General features: G+C 34.4%; 1 protein-coding gene across 1 annotated transcript in view; it reads right to left on the bottom strand.

Moving 5' to 3' along the window:
* Window positions 1-20,591, bottom strand: part of ASPH (aspartate beta-hydroxylase) — a 92,124-nt gene that overhangs the window by 42,132 nt on the left and 29,401 nt on the right. Inside the window, exons 7-17 of the mRNA XM_010014720.1 lie at window positions 19,885-19,944; window positions 18,244-18,300; window positions 17,705-17,749; window positions 16,586-16,621; window positions 14,750-14,788; window positions 13,359-13,403; window positions 13,179-13,220; window positions 12,516-12,566; window positions 11,501-11,545; window positions 1,648-1,693; window positions 277-279 (exon numbers count right to left, since the gene is read on the bottom strand). Of these exons, the coding sequence (XP_010013022.1) occupies window positions 277-279; window positions 1,648-1,693; window positions 11,501-11,545; window positions 12,516-12,566; window positions 13,179-13,220; window positions 13,359-13,403; window positions 14,750-14,788; window positions 16,586-16,621; window positions 17,705-17,749; window positions 18,244-18,300; window positions 19,885-19,944 (469 nt within the window). The remainder of the gene's footprint in view (window positions 1-276; window positions 280-1,647; window positions 1,694-11,500; window positions 11,546-12,515; window positions 12,567-13,178; window positions 13,221-13,358; window positions 13,404-14,749; window positions 14,789-16,585; window positions 16,622-17,704; window positions 17,750-18,243; window positions 18,301-19,884; window positions 19,945-20,591) is intronic.

Below are 20,591 nucleotides of genomic sequence, written 5' to 3'. Positions count from 1 at the left end.
AGCTGTGGAATCTAATGACTATAATAAATCTTTAGCTGCAGTTATTTCAGAACAATTTCCCTTGCAGTAAAAAGTATTCTACAGGGTTTTCTGTCTGAAATTACTGTTGGGTGGTTAGATGTTGATTGTAAGAAACAATTGTGGAATGATAATTTTATTTTTGGCATGCATTTCCATCATTCACCTCTCCCTTTCATCATGAAATCTTTCGGCTTCATTCAAAGGTTAGAATCAAGCAACCATTTGACAAGACCAGGAATAAACCTCTTCATTGACTTTCTGTACAAAAATACATGCTAATATTCTTAAGTCCTACACATTTAGTTCAGGATAGTTTTGGACTTTGAGAACTACATTCCAACAAAGTACAACATTGGTCATTCTGCCCAGAGCTCATATTTGATGCAGGCTACAACTAAATATATAGGTATATCAAAAGGTAGTATGTATACCCTTAAAAGTAGAGCTTACAAGGGTGGAACTCAGCCTATCTAACTCAATGTGATAATGCTGGCAGTGAGTGAAGCATGTAAGCTCTTCCTATAGCCAGTGGAGCTCTGGAAAAGGTTCTCAGTGAAGTTTAGGGGACAATTCATATCACTCTATAGCAAAAAATTACATTTAGCCAGAACAGCACTTAGTCTCCACAAGACATATGGGTTACAGGTACCACTGTGGAATCCTACATATCCCATGCAAAAGTAAAGACTCATAGTAAACCGAGGTGAATGTTGACCCTGGTATCAGAATGATGCAGGGTTAATTGTGGAATGACATCATCCTAAGCCTGGCTTATGTATACCTCTGTCCCTGATGCAACACAACTGTGTGCTCCAACCTAATGGCATTCATTTTCACTTTCATGTTTTATTAGTTTTGGAAAGTGAAAATTATTATTGTAACTACCTATGCTGATGTTCAGTGTACGAAAGAACACCATTCAAAAAAATACAAATGCAAACAAATGATTGTTCCAGTTATTATATTAATTCACCAATATAAATGAATATTCAATATATGCCAATATAAGCCAAAACCAGATACAAACTCTGATCCCAGTGAAGGAGATTGTGCAAGCTCCATGCAGTAATAGCAAATGCATGGTTCCAGCACCAATGTCATTGTAGGGAGAACAAATTCACAAACACTCTTAGCAAAACCTCACTTTTCCACCAAATCTGCCTCCGCATGTTGCTACCTAAACTAAGCCAGACAGAAACCCTTTCTGGGTAAACACGGAGTTGACAAGAACTGGTTTTAGTGCCACCTGTTTCCCCAGGCTTAGCACAGCAGAGTGCTGAACCCAGCTTTTTTGGCTGGGCAGCTCAGGTTGTCTTCTCATCCACAGATGCAGGAGGAGCTTGGTGACCTCCTGAGTCCTAAAAACTAGGAGTTTTAGTCCTGAAACAGTAGAAGCTTTTAACAGCACCCTGTGACAATGTAAAAGGGGAATATCTTGATGTCAGCTTTGCAAATGATGGTGTGGTATTTACTTGCAAAAGCAAACACACTTTGGATGTTTATTCAACTCCAGTTTATGTACATAAGTTGTCCAGGAACAATGCTTCACTACTATTTAACCTGATTTAAATCAGTCCTCCCAGAAAGCATGCTTTTGAATTTCAGAACAGAATGTTAATTTCAGACTTACCTTTTTCTGTTTTGTCTTGTTCAGTTTCTTTTTCACTTTTCCCTAGAATATTAAAAATATAACTTCATTGAAATAAATTTATGTTAACTGTTTAAGATAAGAGATACAAGAAAATTCAGCTTACACGCAAAATATCATTGGGCCAATAGTACTTTTTTGTTTTATTTTTATTTTTTGAAGTAATCACAGATTACTGTCTGAACTAAATAGTTACATAAAAGGTCTTTATCTGCAGATATTTAAAGTATTACCTTATTGCTTCTGTCACAAAAGATTTCATAAATTTTTCCCCTTAGATATTTGGTAGATTTTAGTGATACACATTTACAAGAAAATTTTGCAAGAAAAAAACCTCTTCAAAAATTAAAAACTCTTGGGAACACCAGTTTCCTCTCTCTATATATATATACATATATGATTAAAATGTACAAAACATTAAAATCAATTAGGAACCCAGGTCTCATTTTCAGAAGTGACTTGGGAACTTGGAAGCTTTGGTCTTGCTTCAACTTTTCAAATAATTTAACCCATGCATTTTGTAAATAACTGAATGCACAGGTAAATATTAACTAAGCACAAGACAGTCTGTAGCAAAAGGTAGACTACACACTGTACCAAAATCATGTATGCTTATATTGTGAAGGTGGTATGTAGACACATTTGTTCTCTTTTTCTCCTCTCTCAACACTTTTTGATCCTGCCCTACTCTGTAACGTTTAAAGCATCTTGCCACACAATTCTAACATTATTATTCTGTTTCCAGTTTCATCCCAATAAGCTTCCAGTATTTCCTCCCAATAAGCTTGAGAGAAAATACTAAAAGGAGAGGCCAGTTGGCTTTTCAGTTAGTTGTTTTCCTCTCTAACATATACTTTTTATTTCTGAGATGTACTTATATCTAGAAAAACATTTTATTTCATTTCTAAGTCAATTAAAACCAGCTTGTCAGAATATTCAATCTTCACAGTTTTTTATACCGACTGCTCAGAAGCATTACACTGTGAATACACCAAATAAAAATGCTGAAAACCTTTGCTTTTTTCCTGGAGAAACTGAGTTATATGCACACATGAAATCAAACTATATCACATTCTAATTTCACCCTTTACTACAACCTGACAGGTGCTACTACTGAACGTGCAGACAGTACGAATGATTTTTATATTCAGCACAAGGCAGAATGAGTATTAACCTGATTATGATATGATAGATTAAATAAATATGGCCACATTGGAAGTCATTCACCTCTTCAATTACATCATAAAATCCAGATTGTCAATTAAACTGATAGAGATGACAAAAAGACCTATAGAGTCAGTTACATACTAAGGGATAACCTGGAGAAGGAACATTATTACTATAATGGCATATTAATGAAAGCATGTTTCAGTACTTGCTAAAATACTGGCTAGTTGTTTTTTTTTTTCCAATATACCACACAATACATAAAAAGGTCATGTCCATCTGTGTGGCATCAGAAATATCGTATTTTTAAAAAGAGCAACAATGCAGCTCCAGATGAAACACAGAATAGTATATGTACTCATATTACTACTATTTTTACCAACTAAAAGCATATGAACAACTCATGGCAGGATAGTAAACCATTATATAGTATGCTACTTAGGAATCCATTTTCCCTGAATCTTTCTCTTTATCAGCAATATTTGATATTCTCAACCTGACCTCTTCTTTAATTCCCTTTATGTCACTCAGCAATCACCTTCCACCCATCTTGGGACATTCATGTTATTTCTGCAACTTCTCCTCAATCACAAGAAGAAGAAGGTATGAGGTCATCGCTCCCACCTCCCATTTCCTCCCTAGCTTCGCATTTCCTTACTGAGGCTCACACAAGACAAACAGGTACAGAGACCTGTTGGTTATGTACTAGGATCAATTCTCCAAATTCTCTCTCAGACTTTTTTCAACCTGTATTCTGCTAAATTAACAGCTGCTTTTGAAATTCATCACAACTTGATCTTGTTAGCTCTGAAGATGTTGTTTGAGCTTTTGCACGAATTCAGTGCAGCATCATATTCAGCACATACTGCTTTTTTCCCTCTACGCTGATCTCTAGCCTATTTTGATGGTGCAAATGGTTTTAAGTATGCTATATCTGAGAAAAAAATATGGTTTAAAAATATGCTCTCTCAAAGAGGATCTGATGGTAAATCTTGAGACTATTTTGTCATCAACTTAAACCAATTGTAGCTCAAACAAAAAGATTTTCTTAGCTTTTCAAACCACTCTCATCTTTTACACAACTTCTCTGTTTTCAGCAAAACAAATCTAGTTTAAAATCATAGACAAAGCTGTTTTAACCAGACTCTACAATCTAGGACTGCTATCAGTGTGTAATGTATGCACCAGGTATTCCTAAGAAGGTATCTACCATAAAGAATAAATTTATTTTTCATATAGCAATATGTCTATAAATATTTGTGAGTCTATGTAACCATGACCCAAATTATTAGCCAACTAAAAATAGTTTCAGATCTTGTAGCATGAAACCAAATGAACATTGTAAGTGTACAATTTCTTAAATATACATAATTTTTGAAACTCAAAATTACACAATGATATTCAGTAAAAATGTCATATTTCAGTTTCTTTCCTATATTTAAACTTAACAATTTTCTTTACTTCTTAGAAAGAATAGTGTCATGATATGATACCTTTTCTATTACTAAGAATGTGAAAGTCAATTAAATTTTCAATATTAAAATTATTTTATTTAAATTTGCTTTCCTTATTGGTATTTTCTTCCTGTAATTCTCAAAAAACCAAAGATTTCACAGATTCGCTGAGATATAGCAAGACACAATGTAGCAATGTGAAAATATAAAGGTGTAATCTTTTGACTTTTAACTACAGTTCTTTATTCAGCAATATTTCATCATAAAAATACGAAGCTGTTTGAAAACTGAAAAGGTCAGGGAGGATTTTTGTGTTGAAACAGAGAACTGCATAGACACCATGCCCTTGCTAGATTTCCGATTTAAACGTTGGACCATAACCCAGAATATGTCTCTATGAAAGGTAGGTATCCTACTTCCCACATACATTAGCGTTTGTTAAAGAGTGATATCCATTTTAAGTTACAAATACGTATCATAGACAAAATTCAGGCCAAACTGGTTGCAAAAAGAAGAAACAACACAATTCTTGAAGACACAGACCTTAAAGAAATGCTTAAAGAAATGCCTGTTTCCTTCACATAATACCATTCAGAAATAAAAATTACTTCTACTTGCTACATTTCTTTCTCCTTGTAAATAGTATCTTTCAAATATACTTTTAAACATTCAAAATTGTTACTTTGAAAAATAATAATGTTAACTAGTAGCTGGGGCAAATATTTATCCCTGTAATTAATATCTACCACATTTCAGAAAAAATAATGACACTAGAAAGACAAGTATATTCTTCTGTGTTTTATTGCAGCCAAACATTAAAACAGATTAAATATACATTTTTTAATGTCCACTTGACCTTGCTCAGCTTGGCATACTTTTGTAAACATGAAGCACGTAAAATCACATACCCAGTTACAAAATACTTAAAAGTTGATCACAGCATAATATATTCTCACAGTCCCATAATTCTACAAATAGGCTGCCACTGTTATATAAAAAGTCCTCCATCCACCATTCTAAAATTATTCCCAAGTTTCCTCACAAAATATGGCTTTGTAAAAATTATTGCTCTGCAATTCACAATCACAGGTGATTTTACTAGAATATCCCATCCCAAACCACATCACAGTCTAAGAGTATTATTGCTTTCCTGAAATGTCTAAAGAAATCACTTTGGGACATCTGTGTTTGTTGATCAGATGTACCATTCACTTAAGTGGAGTCTTCCTGAAATCCCAAACAAAAAAAGGCAAGCATATATGATGCCCCTTTCACTATAAATGTAAGCAACTAAAAACCTGACTTCAAAACAGTGCTACAGAAATCTAAAATTTCCCTGTCGATCAAAAGGCAACCACTATTAGGGTTACCAAATTGACTTTTTTTTCCTTCAAGATTTATCTTATTTCTTCTAACCTCCCATTTCAGGCTTCGCAATTTTCTAAAATCATGGCAATCATTCCTGAGCCAAAAAGAAAAACATGCAAAATGCCAGCAAAAAAACACATCTTTGTAATTGTGGAACAGCAGCACAGAACAGGTAGAAAGTACACCTGTTATATTACAGTTCTAAATCATTTGAAGTCTAAATTTCAGACACACCATTTACAAGAGCATTTATGATTTTAGGTCTTAAATTTAGATATCCTATTTTCTTATGGTTGAATTTCCAATTTTTTTAAATAAAATTTACAAGTCAAGTATTTAAGCAAATTTGACTTAAATTAATTCACTGAATATAAAGCTTACTACATTCAGCATTATTTCTTATTATTTTTATTATTTTGCTGAATTCAATCTGATTCCAGCAACTCAGTTTCACTGCAATGTACACTGACTCCCCGCCAAGCTATTATGTAGTTTCTAGACATTTTTGCTTTAAAAATCAAATGTGAATAAATAAGAAGTTTGAATTCACACACAAAAGTTTTCTGAAAAAAAGTAATTTAGTAAACTGCCCTGCATGAATCAAAAAATACACATTTTGTACCTTGTTAGACTATTTTAAAAATACCTGAAATCCATGTAGCGTAACTGTTGACATAACATCAGTGCAAAGAGATACAAGTCAAACTTCACAGCATAGTGTGTGCCTGATTAGTGTTTTCAATAAAAGGCAGTTAGGCTGTATGCTATATCAGCAGTTATTAAACATCTAAAAATTCATAATATGCGTTTCAAGTGACCAAACTGCTCTGTACATACTGTATGAATCCACAACAAAAGATATACACTAAAATCTGAAAAAATGTACTTGCTGCCGCGTTATAAATAGAATATTAACAATTGCTTGAACAGCACATCTGAAATGCAGCTCAAAGTTGCAACTCCATCACAAACACAGAAGAAAAATAATGAATTCACTAAACTTTACCAAGGGGGGAGAGGGGAGAAATCAGACAGGAATGTAAATTAAACATCCAAGTGTTAAAAAAACTTACTAAAATGACAGTTGGCTAAAACTCATTTACAGTATCTTGGTGTTCATTCCCCAAACCCTGAACTGCTTGGTAATTACATCATAAGATCTATTACAACCATCTGCTCCCCTTTTGTAGCGTATGGTTAGGGCTGGTCCTCCTGATGTAGGGACTTTTCTTTTGAAGCGTTAAGTATCTGAAAAAATAAGGGGAAATCTATATTAAAGGACCAACCAAAACACAACTTACTCTAAAACAATCACAAAAAAAACCCTCTTAATCTTAAATGCTAAAAAATGCAACTTTGTATCAGACTAGCTAATTTGAAAAAGCTACTATTTCTAGGAGCTATCATAAGGAATATGCACAAAGTTGCTGTATAAGATGGGAAATGTAAACTAAATGTATCTAAGCATATGGCACTTCATTTACCTTGTAAAGGAAATCTAGGCCATGGCACATATACATTAAAATTTATTATTTTATTTTTTTTTTTTTAAGTCAAGGACACTTACAGTGGGAAAAGAGGAGCTGGGGAATGAGGAAGGGTCAAAGTTCTAAAGTGGAAATTTCTCTATAAGTAAGGGATTTCAGCAGTTGGTAAAATATAGATGAAGGGGGAGGGGGCAGGGGGTGTGGAACAACACTTAGATATTTTAAATCTGATCATATACAAAAGAGATCAAAATACTAAGACAGAGAGAGTAAAAGTATCCCATAACCTATGACTCCCTTAAAATATGTCTCCAGCAAGTAACCCTCCCTGCCAGTGTAAAATAGGATTAGCAGAAAAAAATCAAACTGGCCTCTCATACCACTTAAATGCATTAGTTTGGAAGAACACAGGCTATAACTACAGTTCAAATATCTTACTGCTGAAAAGGAATACCGGTAATTATTTTAGAAGAAAACTTACAAAATTGGAAAACACTACCTACAGATACCTAAGGATGTAGCTGCCTACTGCATTTATTTTGTGCTGTGCCCTGAAGTCAGCAAAAAACTTGACTTGCACTCCAGCATATTCAAGTCCCACACCCAATCTCCTCACTGAGGATATGAGAATGTTCCTCATAGCTAAATTCATCCTCTGAGCTACTGCGCGTTTTCTTTACAAAACAAGTAAGATCCTATGTTTCAGATAAAAACTGAATCGCTCCTAACCTTATAAAAACTGGTGCCATCATGCTTTTACACTTAAGAATAAGGACTCTACAGTGATATTTCTGAATACCCTTTACACTGGCTGAAGTTATGTTTATTACATAAATAGATATACCTTTCATGTATGTAAAAAGTGCATATGCATATAAATGTGTTCTTTATTCAGAAAAGAGTTCTCTGTCTCTAGTACAATGAACTTCAATATTATTATTGCTGAAATAAGAGGAAATACTAGCTTTGAATACCTGAGAAATGAAATCACATGAACAAGACTTCTGATAACAAAAACTCTCATACTAAATCCTCCATCACAAATAATAATGAAAACCCTAAAGTAAAAAATACGAGTTTCGTGGTCTAAGAGGAAAATGTGAGAATATTCACATCCAAAAAAGCTGGGTAAACATAATAGCAGGAAATCATACTAAAAGTAGTAAAATTTTTATTCCTGGTTAGTAGTTTAATTATGTCCCCTGTTTCTTTTCTCGATTTTCAGAGATGCTATTTGAAATTCACTGCATGTGCCAAAACAATAAGCTTTCTACATAAAACTGATAAATAATGACTCTTCTACCTTCAAAGTGGTTCCCACATAACTACACAAATCACCAAAGATTCTTGAGTATGTTGGTACACCATTGCAGATTTTGTGCTGATCAAATAATTTTTCATTTTCTACTTGCTAAACAAAGAATCACATACATGGTACTACATCTAATAGTTATTTTTGTGTTTAATAACTGAATAAACAGCCTGGAGAAAAGAAAGCTCAGGGGAGACCTCATACCAGCCTTCTAGTACTTAAAACAGGGCCAACAAGTAATCCGAAGAGGGACTTTTTACAAGGGCATGTAGTGGCAGAACAAGAGGGAATGGCTCTAAGCTGATAGAAATGAGACTTAGATGATATTAGGAAGAAATTCTTTACTGTAAGAGTGGTGAGACACTGGAACAGGTTGCCCAGAGAAGTTGTGGATGCCCTGTCCCTGGAAGTGCTCAAGGCCACATTGGATGAAGCTTTGCACAACCTGGTCTAGTGTGAGGTGTCCCTGGCCATGGCAGGGGGGTTGGAACTAGATATTTAAGGTCCCTTCCAACCCAAACCATTCCATGATTTTGTGACTGATTCTTTCACTTTTTCCCCATGAAGGTTTAATAAAAAAATTCACTCCTTCAAGTGCTGCTATTATTGTTTATTTCCACAAGATACACCAAGACAGAGCTAAGGCTAATCTTGTGGTTCAAAAAGTATATTGCACTGGTTTTGAAAATAACTGAAGGTACAAAATTAAATCTAAAAAACTTTTCAAAAGGATCAGAAATACATACTATTGCAGGTTAATGTAAGTTATTTTTTATTCCAATGGTGTCCGAAAATAGTAAGGACTCTCTTTGTATCACAGTACAATAAAAGTAGAGTAGATAACAATTCCACCATCTTATTTGAAAGTCCATCTGCCATTAAATAAGTGTCTGTTCCTTTGTACTCTACTTGGCACTGGTGAGGCCACATCTTGACCACTGTGCTCAGTTTTGGGCTCTCACTACAGGAATGATATTGGGGTGCTGGAGCGTGTCCAGAGAAGAACAACAAAGCTGGTGAAGGGTCTAAAGCACAACTCTTATGAGAAATGCCTGAGGGAACTGGGGTTGTTGAATCTGGAGAAGAGAAGGCTCAGGGGGAGACCTTATTGCTTTCTACAGCTACCTGAAAAGAGGTTGTAGTGAGGTGGGTGTTGGTCTCTTCTCCCAGGTAACAAGCGACAGGACAAGAAGAAATGGCCTCAAGTTGTACCAGGGGAGGTTTAGACTGGATACTAGGAAAAATTTATTCACTGAAAAAGTTGTCAAACATTGGGACAGTGGTTGAGTCACCGTTGCTGAAGGTATTTAAAAGACATGTACACATGATCTAAGGGAAATGGTTTATTGGTGGATTTGGCAGTGTTGGATTTATGGCTGGACTGAATGATCTACGACTCTAAATGGAATATTTGGAAAGCCATCCACTACTGTACGATACACTGAAGTTTTTATGGTGAAGGTAGGAAATTCATTTACTGCTGCAAGACTGAGCTGTAAATTATAGCACACGAAGTGATATGGAATATGGTCCACAGAACCAAAAATTAAAGATTTCAAGTTGATACCTGGATTCTGAATTTAGTTTTAAAATAATATATGTAAGTCAAAAGATCATCTCAACATCCTTATATCAATACAACTGACACTGTGCAGAGCTACCTACTGTTGACATTTTGCAATCGTCCTGTAAAGAACTTTCTGGTATTTTAACTTTAAGCAGCACCATTTTCTGCCGAAAACATATATTCTTCTACTACAGTTCCAACTTAAAGCACAACAAATCACCTGAATACTACCTTTGCTGAATTTCTTGTCTACACTGTCAAAGGTAACTACTGCTTCTTCCTGTGCTGATAATAAACTTTTGTTAAGAATATTTCATATTAATTATGAAACAGAACATTTTTAGATAGAGCATCTATTAATAAATACCTATGCCTTCAAACATTTCAACACACTATATAACTGTTAAGATAAACACATTAGAAAGACTTCACAGGCAACACAGTTATATATTGACATGAGCATTTCAAATCACCTCAGTTAAGGTTCAGCATGTAAATTAAAACATGAACTAAACCATGCCTCAAATCTTTTCTGGGCAACCACAAAGGCCTCCCATGTTTTTTCACTTCTGCGGCTATTTTTGGCAGGCCCAAGAACCAAATACAAATTTCCTTTCCTGCAAGGAAAAACAAAACCCCACAGAACTACATGGCAACACACCACATAAGAGCTTCTGCATATCGCAAAGATCAACTAAGCCAGAAAGGTGCTCAGGCTAATCCGAACAAAACAGAAATATAGCTGTCAGGGCTCTTGGATTGCAGCTTCCGTGATTTACTGCCCAGAGGTACAACTCAAGTGTTTTGCTCAACACAACTGCTCCATTTCAAAGAACAAACTAGCAACTTGCAAAGATTATCTCCAAAAAGCAAATGAAATGTAGCAATACACAGTCTTCAAATTTAGAAGCAATTTGTCTAATCTAAAAATGGTTTGGTAAACTATGTGCTTACTACTGTCAAGAGACAGGAAAAGCTGGAAGTGCTCTTGTTCTTAAAATCAGTTTTGTCAAGAAAAACGTGATGGCATGACAAAATAGTCCTGCTTCTAGATCAGTACCCAAAGAATGTGCCACAGTCAGACTCCAACAGATCTGACTGATACACAGAGAAGTGACAGTATCATCACCCATGCTCAGTTACTCCGAAAAGGAAATACACACATATTTTGAGACCTGCAATTTTCTATTTCCCTGTGCAGCAAGAGTATCCAGTTTTGTCTGAAATCATTAAAAATTAAGTTTAAATTTACAAACTACTCAGTTTTATTTGGAATGCCTCCATATAAGCTGGAACTATTAACAGCATTAATCCAGTACAATATGAAAACTACTGCCTCAAAACCAGGAAGCAATATTAAATGACAATATTGATATACTTACACTCTCTTCCAAGAAGTAATTTCTTTAAAAAAATTCCATATAGCTGTAGCTACATTTCTTACGGAAAAAACCCAAGCATTTAAGATAAACTTACCCACTAGATTGTCGTTTGAATGATCCTCAGCTTTAACAGGAATTTCTGTAAGTCAAAAGCATACAAACAATTCAAACTGGATGTTCACTAAATATTCACAAAAAGCTGCATTTTTATCCTTTATGCTCAAAACAGTGACCTATCAAGACTACTCTAATACTTCTGCAGAGGTTTGATGCAAATTTTCCTCAGCTGAATTTTTCCAGGGGAAAGATTAATACTTAAATAAGCCAATGAGTTTCAAAAAAGATACTTCAAAATTCTGAAAGTAAACTATTCGAAGCACAAATCTCCCACAGTTTTACAGTAAGGGCTTAGAAAACATTCATATACTTAGCATGTTCCCAGCTGTAACTGTGAAATACTTCAAAATTCAGTTCTTTCTAATTCTATATATATGTTTAAATTAGACATGTCATGTGTCACTGAGTGCCATTACTGCTGATAGACTGAAGGTTAAACATAGCTCCCTGTTCATGCATGAAGGGAGTCAGAGAAAAGAATTTGTAATAGCCAGGATGCTGGCTGTAGATAATAAGAATCAGAGAGAGGAAAATATATTCTCTGACTTGGGAAGCCCATAAATCAAGTGCTCAAACTGGAGAGACATTCCATTTTATTTCTAACATATACTGTCTTTCATGAATATGGAGTACTGACTGGCTGGTAGAAAACAGAGCATAGCAAAGAAATCTTCAGTTTCATATGGTGTAATATGGCCATTTTAATCAATGTAAGTTAAGTTTTTCTGAACTGGAAGCACTCTCAACTTCTGAAACTGAAGAGTGCTCTGTAAGCCATTAAAATATTATCATTCAAAACCCCAATATGCTAGATTTCAACACCACAGTTATAGTTGTCCTTAAAAGAAAAACAAAACAAAAAAAACCACAAAAAAACCCGCAGGAAAAGTTATGAACGTATTTTTATTGCAGCACAGACTTCCACTCTATCATACCTATTATTCTAAATTATTTATTTAGTAGCAAACTCATGCAAAAGATAATATACAAACCTGATTCCTCTGGTTCAGTGGCCACAAGATCTTCTGTATGCTCACTTTCTACTGTTAGAAAGAAAATAACTGTTGAAAGCTACATACAGCATGTTTACAATTTTGTTTTTATTTCCCACCAGCCACCCACACAATTTAGTATCAAACAAAAAGGAAGACTTAAACTGCAGGACAACCAGCTAGGATAAGAGTATAAAAAAGGTACTGAATGCATTCCATGTCCAAAAGTTTAGCTCCTCTTCGTTATTGGTATCCATTCATATTACACCCCCCAAAACCCAAAAGAGATTTTGGTTAAAATTGTTGGTTGTGTGAAACAATAATGGCTTTTTTCCCCCATTTAATTATACTAGTACACATTTTTCAAATGGAAAATCTAAATAAACACAGCAGACACCCCTGACCCATCCCTGGAAGTATTCAAAGTCAGGCTGGATGGGGCTTTGAGCAACTAGGTCTAGTGAAAGATGTCCCTGCCTACAGGAGGGGAGTTGGACCAGATGATCTTTAAATGTCCCTTCCAGCCCAAACCATTCTATGAATCTATATAGCACATTTTTCTGCTTTGCTTTTCATTTGTTTGGTTTTTTTAAAATTTTATTGATGAATATAGGTGGAAGAATTATTTTTTTTTCCACAAACTAAAACCTCCTACCTGACAACCTGACAACTCTTTACCAAAATAAAAATCTTCTGATATTTCATATATAAAAGAAAGTATAAAAAGAAAAAAAAAGTATATAATGTGTTTTTCATTTGTTTGCTTTTACATTTACAGATTTCAAAATTATTTCAAACTAGTTTCATCAAAACACTTTAAGATAAGAATTACAAAATATGTACCTGGATCTGTGGCTTCATTCACATCCTCTAGAAGGTCCTTGACAGCTAAGAAAACGTTCAATTCAGAGCAATAATGAATTCAAACTCTCAACTGATCGAACTCACAAACAACACAGAAGAACAGAGCTAGCACACAGGCATGTTTAACTGTGAACAGTAAACTGCTATAAACAAACAGGATCTTCAACGAATTTGAGGGAAAATCCCCCTATGAGTTACTTAAATTTTCTTCCCCATTTCACTGAAGAATTGGTGCATTCATTAGGTAAATATTTCAAAATTGTACCTTCTGAATAAATGTTGTTTGTATTAAGACACTTTAAAAACTGAAATTTTAAAAACACTCCTTAATCTTTTTAAGCATGACCAATACTACCACTTTCACCTTTTGCAGCATCAACTCCATCTGCTACACATCAAAAACCAACAAAAAAAGAAAAGCAACCCTCTATAAACTTTCACTTTAACAGGCTTTTTATTTGATAAACATGCAATTTCCTGGTGAGTCCTACTTTTCTTTGTGAAGGACAATGAACAAATTCTCCCACTTAAAGTTATGGATTCCATGGAAAAATAAATTATTTTAATTTTTATTTGAATATGGCACCTTTTAACTCATTTCACTGTCCTCTTAAACTTCTGAGCACAAACATGACAAAACAAATATGTAAAATTTACTTATGCTAGAGAATTTCTTGACTTCATTCTAAACTAAACAATTGTGTCTTTTTCAATCAGCAATCTGAGAAGACTCTCAAAAGAGCTGGTAATTCAAGACCTCAAAGTATACAGGACTTGGAGAAAGCACTGCAGACAAGTAATTTTTTAACAGTAGCAGAACGTATGCATCAAAGCAGAGTTAATATTCTCAGCCTGTAAATTTTGAATCACCTTAAGCACTGGTTACAAGCTTATGAGCAAAGCTCACGGTAGGCAGCAGATTGAGTGTCTATGCAGAACTACTGTGTTCCAAATGTCCATAAAAAGCCTCACATACTCGCCTTGTTTCAGTTGAGACCTTAGAGATGAGTAGTCAAAACCCTGACTTTATATCTACACAGACTGTAATGAACCTTTGGTATAATCGACAATACATCGTGATTGAAAATCACACAGACTACGTATTTTAATATATATATAAGTAACAGGATTAGTTAATGATTTTATGCTAACCTGACTAAAATATTTCTCTGACTTCAAAAACTATTTATAGTCCACTAACATTTATTTTGGAGGTTTTTCTACTTTAACTACATAGGAAACAAAGTTTTTTCTAATATGCTCCATATATATCAATGCGGAGATGATGGATGTGTGTGGGAGTAAACACACACCCTGCCCACACACACACATATACATACGAACACGTATCTACATTTATATATATACACCTGTATCTTGAGCCTCAGTCTGCTCTTCATGTTTTGGTTCTGAAAGGAAAGAAAAATAAAGTTTCTCAGTGGTCAACATGCAGAGTATCCTACAAATTTGTTTGTTAAGCATCCAGTTCATTACTGCTACATGCAAAGTTCTCAAAGACTTTCTCTAGCTTGGGGGCCTGAATAGATATATGAACCCTAGAGACTGTAGTAGAAATTCTAGACAAAACCCAAATACCAAATGTGAACATAATACTGAAATTTCAAGCATTTCTATCTACACAGATGAAATACTGGGGAAAAGAAAAAAGCTATCATTCTGTACAGTTATAAAATTCACCTACACTCCTAACCCCTGAGTAAAGAGACAGTCTAATTTTTGAAATTCTGAAGAAATAAGTTAAGAATATTCATTATTTTACTTCAGCTAGTATCTGAAAATAGACAAATGCTATCCACTAATTGTCTGAATTTTCAATATGAATTTATTGTGAATTTTAGAACTAAAGAATTTCAATGTTCATCCAATGTTTTGGACAATTTCATGATCATAACAGGTACTAACCCTCATATGAAAAAATTATTTACATAAGATTTTTTAAAAAAATACTAAAAAAGTATGAATAACTTACAAAATAGAGTGATTCAACGTTACTGGGGGTGGGGGAGCACCACAAGAGACTGCAGAATAAGCTATAGTTTTGGAACTAATTCTATGAAAAACTGATGCAAATTACTTTGGAAACCTCCCTGATCATCTTACTACTAAAGCAGGTATAGATGACTCTTCTTGAGGGCAGGAACCATGGAAGTGTTCTCTGTTCATGTCACCACTCGATATGAAGGAGCATGAAAAGTAAAGCTTAGAAGTTGCACTTCTCATTCATATATAGATGTGAGAAACAAGAGGAAGTGATTCCTGATTAGGAACTGATTGTAAAATAAGTGTCTCCTGGAAAGGAGAGTAAACAATAAGCCTAGGGAAGAAGTTAGGTCTGTCTTACTTTTCCATCCTATAGAAGCTGACACATTTCATCAAGGCCACCATAGCTGAGGCAAATAATTCTTTTCTGCACACTGAGAAAAACATACACTAAGGGCTAAATACACCTTTGGGCCACTGAAAGCCCTTCAATGGGATTTTGACTTCTAACCCAAAGATGGTTGTCAGAATTTCTTTCCTGATGGCAAAGAATAAACCTCAAGGTTTTCTGTCTGAAATATTCTGAAGTTAAGAATCACTGTCCTTTGCTCAGGTTAAATAAACATCAAAAATAAACAAGAATACTTTGAAAACATGCATAATTTTTCTGAAGTATGGTAGTCCCCAGAAGGATCTCACAGAAGGATTCACAACCACATGCCTTTGTTTTAAGACTGTGACCACTAATCATCTTCTCATTTATTTTTTTATTTGGTCTAAGCAATCATTAGCAAATCATTAACCAAGTCAAACTAAAGCAGAGTAATTTCCAAAGAACTGGTAGTTACAGACAAGATGAAGAGGCAACACTGAGCTAAGAGATGCAATGAACCACAGCTGACTTGGCCACTGTTTCATTAGAAAAAGGCATGTCAAGTCTTCAACATTCTTATACTACATATGGACAAAGCATGTTAAAGAGGACCAACATGGTAATATAACCTATACACATACTCTACACTTGATTTAGTGCTATACATTGTTTACATACATAGGGGATTTGAACATAAAAAACCCAAAAACCTTAACTTAGAACTTGCAAAGTAATGTGACAGCATAGAAAACGTTAAGACAAAGTAATTTCACTTTCATATTAATGCAAGAGTTGGATACTATCATTTCACAAAGTACAGCAGTTGTCTTACCATGGCCTTCATTATAATTGTCATGCACTGTATCTTCTGTTTAAAGAAAAAAAAAAAAAGAAAAAAATCAATGTAAAAATCATTGAATTTTAAGACATTAAATACACACAAATAATAATGTACGGTTTATTCAGACCAAAAAAGATAATCAAAACTATAGCATTTTATACTGTATTAAAGTTATTAAGAGTTCAACAAAGGTGAAGATTTCTAAGAGATCTTGTAGGAAGAACTCAATCATACTCTAGCATCGCAAGATAGACTTAAAAAAGATAAAACACTATGAGCAGGCTTTTCTTACGCAGTTCAGGAACTCATCTACAAATTACCTAGCATTCAGAATGAAAATACTCTTAGATCATTTCTATACACAGAAAACTTCTACAATTTAGAATCCTCCTGCTATGACTTACGTGGTTTTTTGCAAACCTTTTTTTTTTTTTTAAGATACAACTTTTTTCCTGACACTTTTCATGCCAACTTCAACGTTGTTGGCAAATTCAAATTATTTTTTACCCACAGAAACATTTCTATGCAATTTACATTACAAACTGGAAATCTAACCATCAAAACACAGTTCTGCCAGTTTGGATGACATTACAGTAGTATTCATAGAATCATAGAATGGTTTGGGTTGAAAAGGACCTTAAGATCATCTAGTTCCAACCCTCCTGCCACAGGCAGGGACATCTCACACTAAACCATGTCACCCAAGGCTCTGTCCAACCTTGCCTGGAACACTGACAGGGATGGAGCATTTACCACTTCCTTGGGCAACCCATTCCACTGCCTCACCACCCTCACTGTAAAGAACTTCTTCCTTATATCTAATCTAAACCTCTCCTGTTTAAGTTTGAAGCCATTACCCCTTGTCCTAGCACTTCATGTAGATCTTCATATTTTTTCAGAATAGAAATATGATGTAGTAACTCACTATGGAACTGATGCTATCTATGAGCATCAGGGGTTTGGTTTTTTTGTTTGGGGTTTTAGTTTGGTTTTCGGTTTTGTGTTTGTTTGGGGGTTTTTTGTTGTTTTTTTTTGGTTTTTTGTTTCTCTTGGTTTGGGGACAAGATATTATGAAACTTCAATAAAAAGAAATAAGACTTTGCAGTGTACCTGCATAATGTTCCACAGCATCTTCTAGCATTAATTCAGAGTCACCTTAAATAAAAATATTTAATATTTTATATTCCAATCAAATTTTCATGCAACAATTAAATAGCACAAGAGAAGTTTAAAAGATCACATTTAGCTCAAGAATAACAACTAATTGTACTGAGTTAATATTACAGTGTTTTATTTGAAAGTGCCAGCTGGGTTGTAAAACACGTTCAAGAAGCTACACTAAGTCACACAATATAGTAAGTCCATGCACATGTGTATTTACAAGTAGGTCTTTGACAATCCATTGATTAGACTGGAAGACTCCTGACAGAAAAACATATTTATGTATTTCTGGACTGAATTTCTGGAGCGGTATGTTCACAAATCTAATGGTAACACAGTTGCAAAAATCAGGCTTATGTGAAACTACCCAAAAAACTGAAAATAAAACTGCGATGAAACAGCCAATATGACACACTACTTTGAAGCAGGTTTAAAAAAATAAGCATAAGTCATTATATTATCACCTGAAGCCATGAAAATTTACAAACCTGGAGCTTCTGGATCACTTAATGTATGTTCCACATCTGTATTATATTCATATGAAACTGTAAATCAAATATGAAAAATAAGTATTGTTGAAATAAAATTGGTTTATACGCTTGATTATTTTAACTTGCATCCATAATGTGCCTGTCAATAGCTAAATGTAGGTCCTTAGTTGAAAACTGACAAATTAAAATCTTACCGAAACTTGCAACTTGACACATGGCAATCTAATGGAAGGTGTTGGGCCACTCTCTCTTCTATTCATGTGTTATACTCTACGTATGAAATCTGCATCCATGAGAACCATTAGCCTCCATCATTTTTTTAATAATTATTTTAATAGGAATAAAAAACCCCATAATCTTCCCCTATCCTCAAAGTTCTAAAGGAGCTTCTTTACTGATGTCCAGGAGGACTACTGGTGATGATCTACAGAAGATAAAAGCCAGAAATCAGACCTTGAGAAACAAGTACATTCACTTCAGGCATCACAGACCTAGCTAAATATGTGGATTATTTTCCTCTGTGACTACAATTCTTTGCAGTGTTATTAATATGCTCAGCATGATACATCTGTTAACATATGGAACTGAAGGTAAAGTAACTACTCTTTCACTTGAAGCCATCACAGCTTGAACTCTAAATTGGTAACTGGAAAGCAGTAATCTCCCACAAAGATAACGATAAGTAGTTTTAGATGCATCTAACAAATAAAATTATTTTTCTGTCACACTTGGCATCAAACAGAACTGTAAAGTCCAGAACTAACATTAAGCCAAAGATAAGAAGCTTAGTCCAAACGGAAATCAATGTCTAATGTAAATGGAAGAGGCTACCTGTACCATAACCAAGCATTATTAACATCCAGCAGAAAATACTTGGCAGGTAGCAGGGAAACTGTAATATCCACCTTATGTTTCTTCATAATGGGAAAGATGAGCTAATGCCATTGTATGCAATATCAAGCACAATATGAAGATGAATAAACTAACCAGAATAATCCAGGCAAAATTCCAAAAAGTTTTAAAGATTAACTAAGGTGTGCAGAAAGACAGTGCAAGGCTAGTTCAGAATTAAGTCCTTGGCACTGACTCACTCTATGATAGTATAATTGGCCATAAAGAAACAAATGGTCCTGAAGGAAAGGTTACAAACTGGATGCTTCTGAAAGGTGACAGGATCCACATGAGAACACAAGTTTCTGACTAATGCTGCGAATAACAGGCTAGAACAACCTTAGCATTGTAGACTCTATGAAGATAGTGATATAAGCAATAAATCTCATTCTCACTTTCTTAGACTGTACAACCACAGATCTCTTGCCTACCCAGATCCAGATCATATGCAACAGCCAGAAACACATAGAAAAGTAAAATGTAGTTTTTGCATCAAAGAAGACAAAGTTTCCATACCCATCATCATTCTTTTTAAGAACCATTTGAAATAGCAAATATGATACAGTCATCTCAGTAAAAGTAAAAAAATCCAACACAATCAAGAATAGTTGTTTGGAGGAAAAAAAAGATAAATCAGAAATTATCTATCCTAAACCAGTCTAACCTTTTCTGTTTTGCTTTCTCACATAATTTGCTATGTTTAGGCAGAAAACCAGTATTACCAAGCTTGGAAAAACAAAATTATACCTGGTGCTTCGTATGGTTCAGGCTCCATTGCTCCAAGGTCATCTTCCAAAAGATCAGCATCTAAGAAACAAACATGTATTTACAAAATACAAAATTTTGTAAATCCTTATATGATACTGCAAACCCTACAACAGAATATCATATAATATAGTATTATGTAAGTATAATCAAATAAGCAGAAATTTTAAGAAAATTTCTAACATCAGCAACATCAGCAAGATATGTATGTAGATTGAAAGATTTTATTCTTTTATATGGCAGGGAGTTGGAAATATATGATCTTTAAGGTCCCTTCCAACTCCAACCATTCTATAATTCTAAGATACTGAGAATGGGTATACACAAATAAACTACACACATTTGCTCAAAAAATGACGATTTTCCACAGAAATTTCTGTGTAAAGGAAATAGAACATACTCACTCTGCCTTCTTACTAGTAATTTTAAAGATTTAAAATAATTGGAATTTTAATTTCTCCTCTATTCCCTTACTTTAACTTGCACTGTGGATGAATAAAAGAGATATAGAAACAAGGAAGTATAACAGACACAAACTGACATTAATGACTTCAGTTGTGAAGAAAGAATCCTGGTGTATTTCTAGCAACTTTTAGATGATCCATTACATTAAGTTTTTTAAAAAAAGAGGTATTAAGATCTATGTAAAATTCTCAGTAGTACACCTAAAAAGCATTCAGAAACATCTT

This window comes from Nestor notabilis, unplaced genomic scaffold (assembly GCF_000696875.1).
Source record: "Nestor notabilis isolate BGI_N333 unplaced genomic scaffold, ASM69687v1 scaffold8125, whole genome shotgun sequence".
NCBI lineage: Eukaryota > Metazoa > Chordata > Aves > Psittaciformes > Psittacidae > Nestor > Nestor notabilis.
The sequence above is the reverse complement of the archived record's forward strand: the minus strand, read 5'-3'. Positions and strand labels throughout refer to the sequence as shown.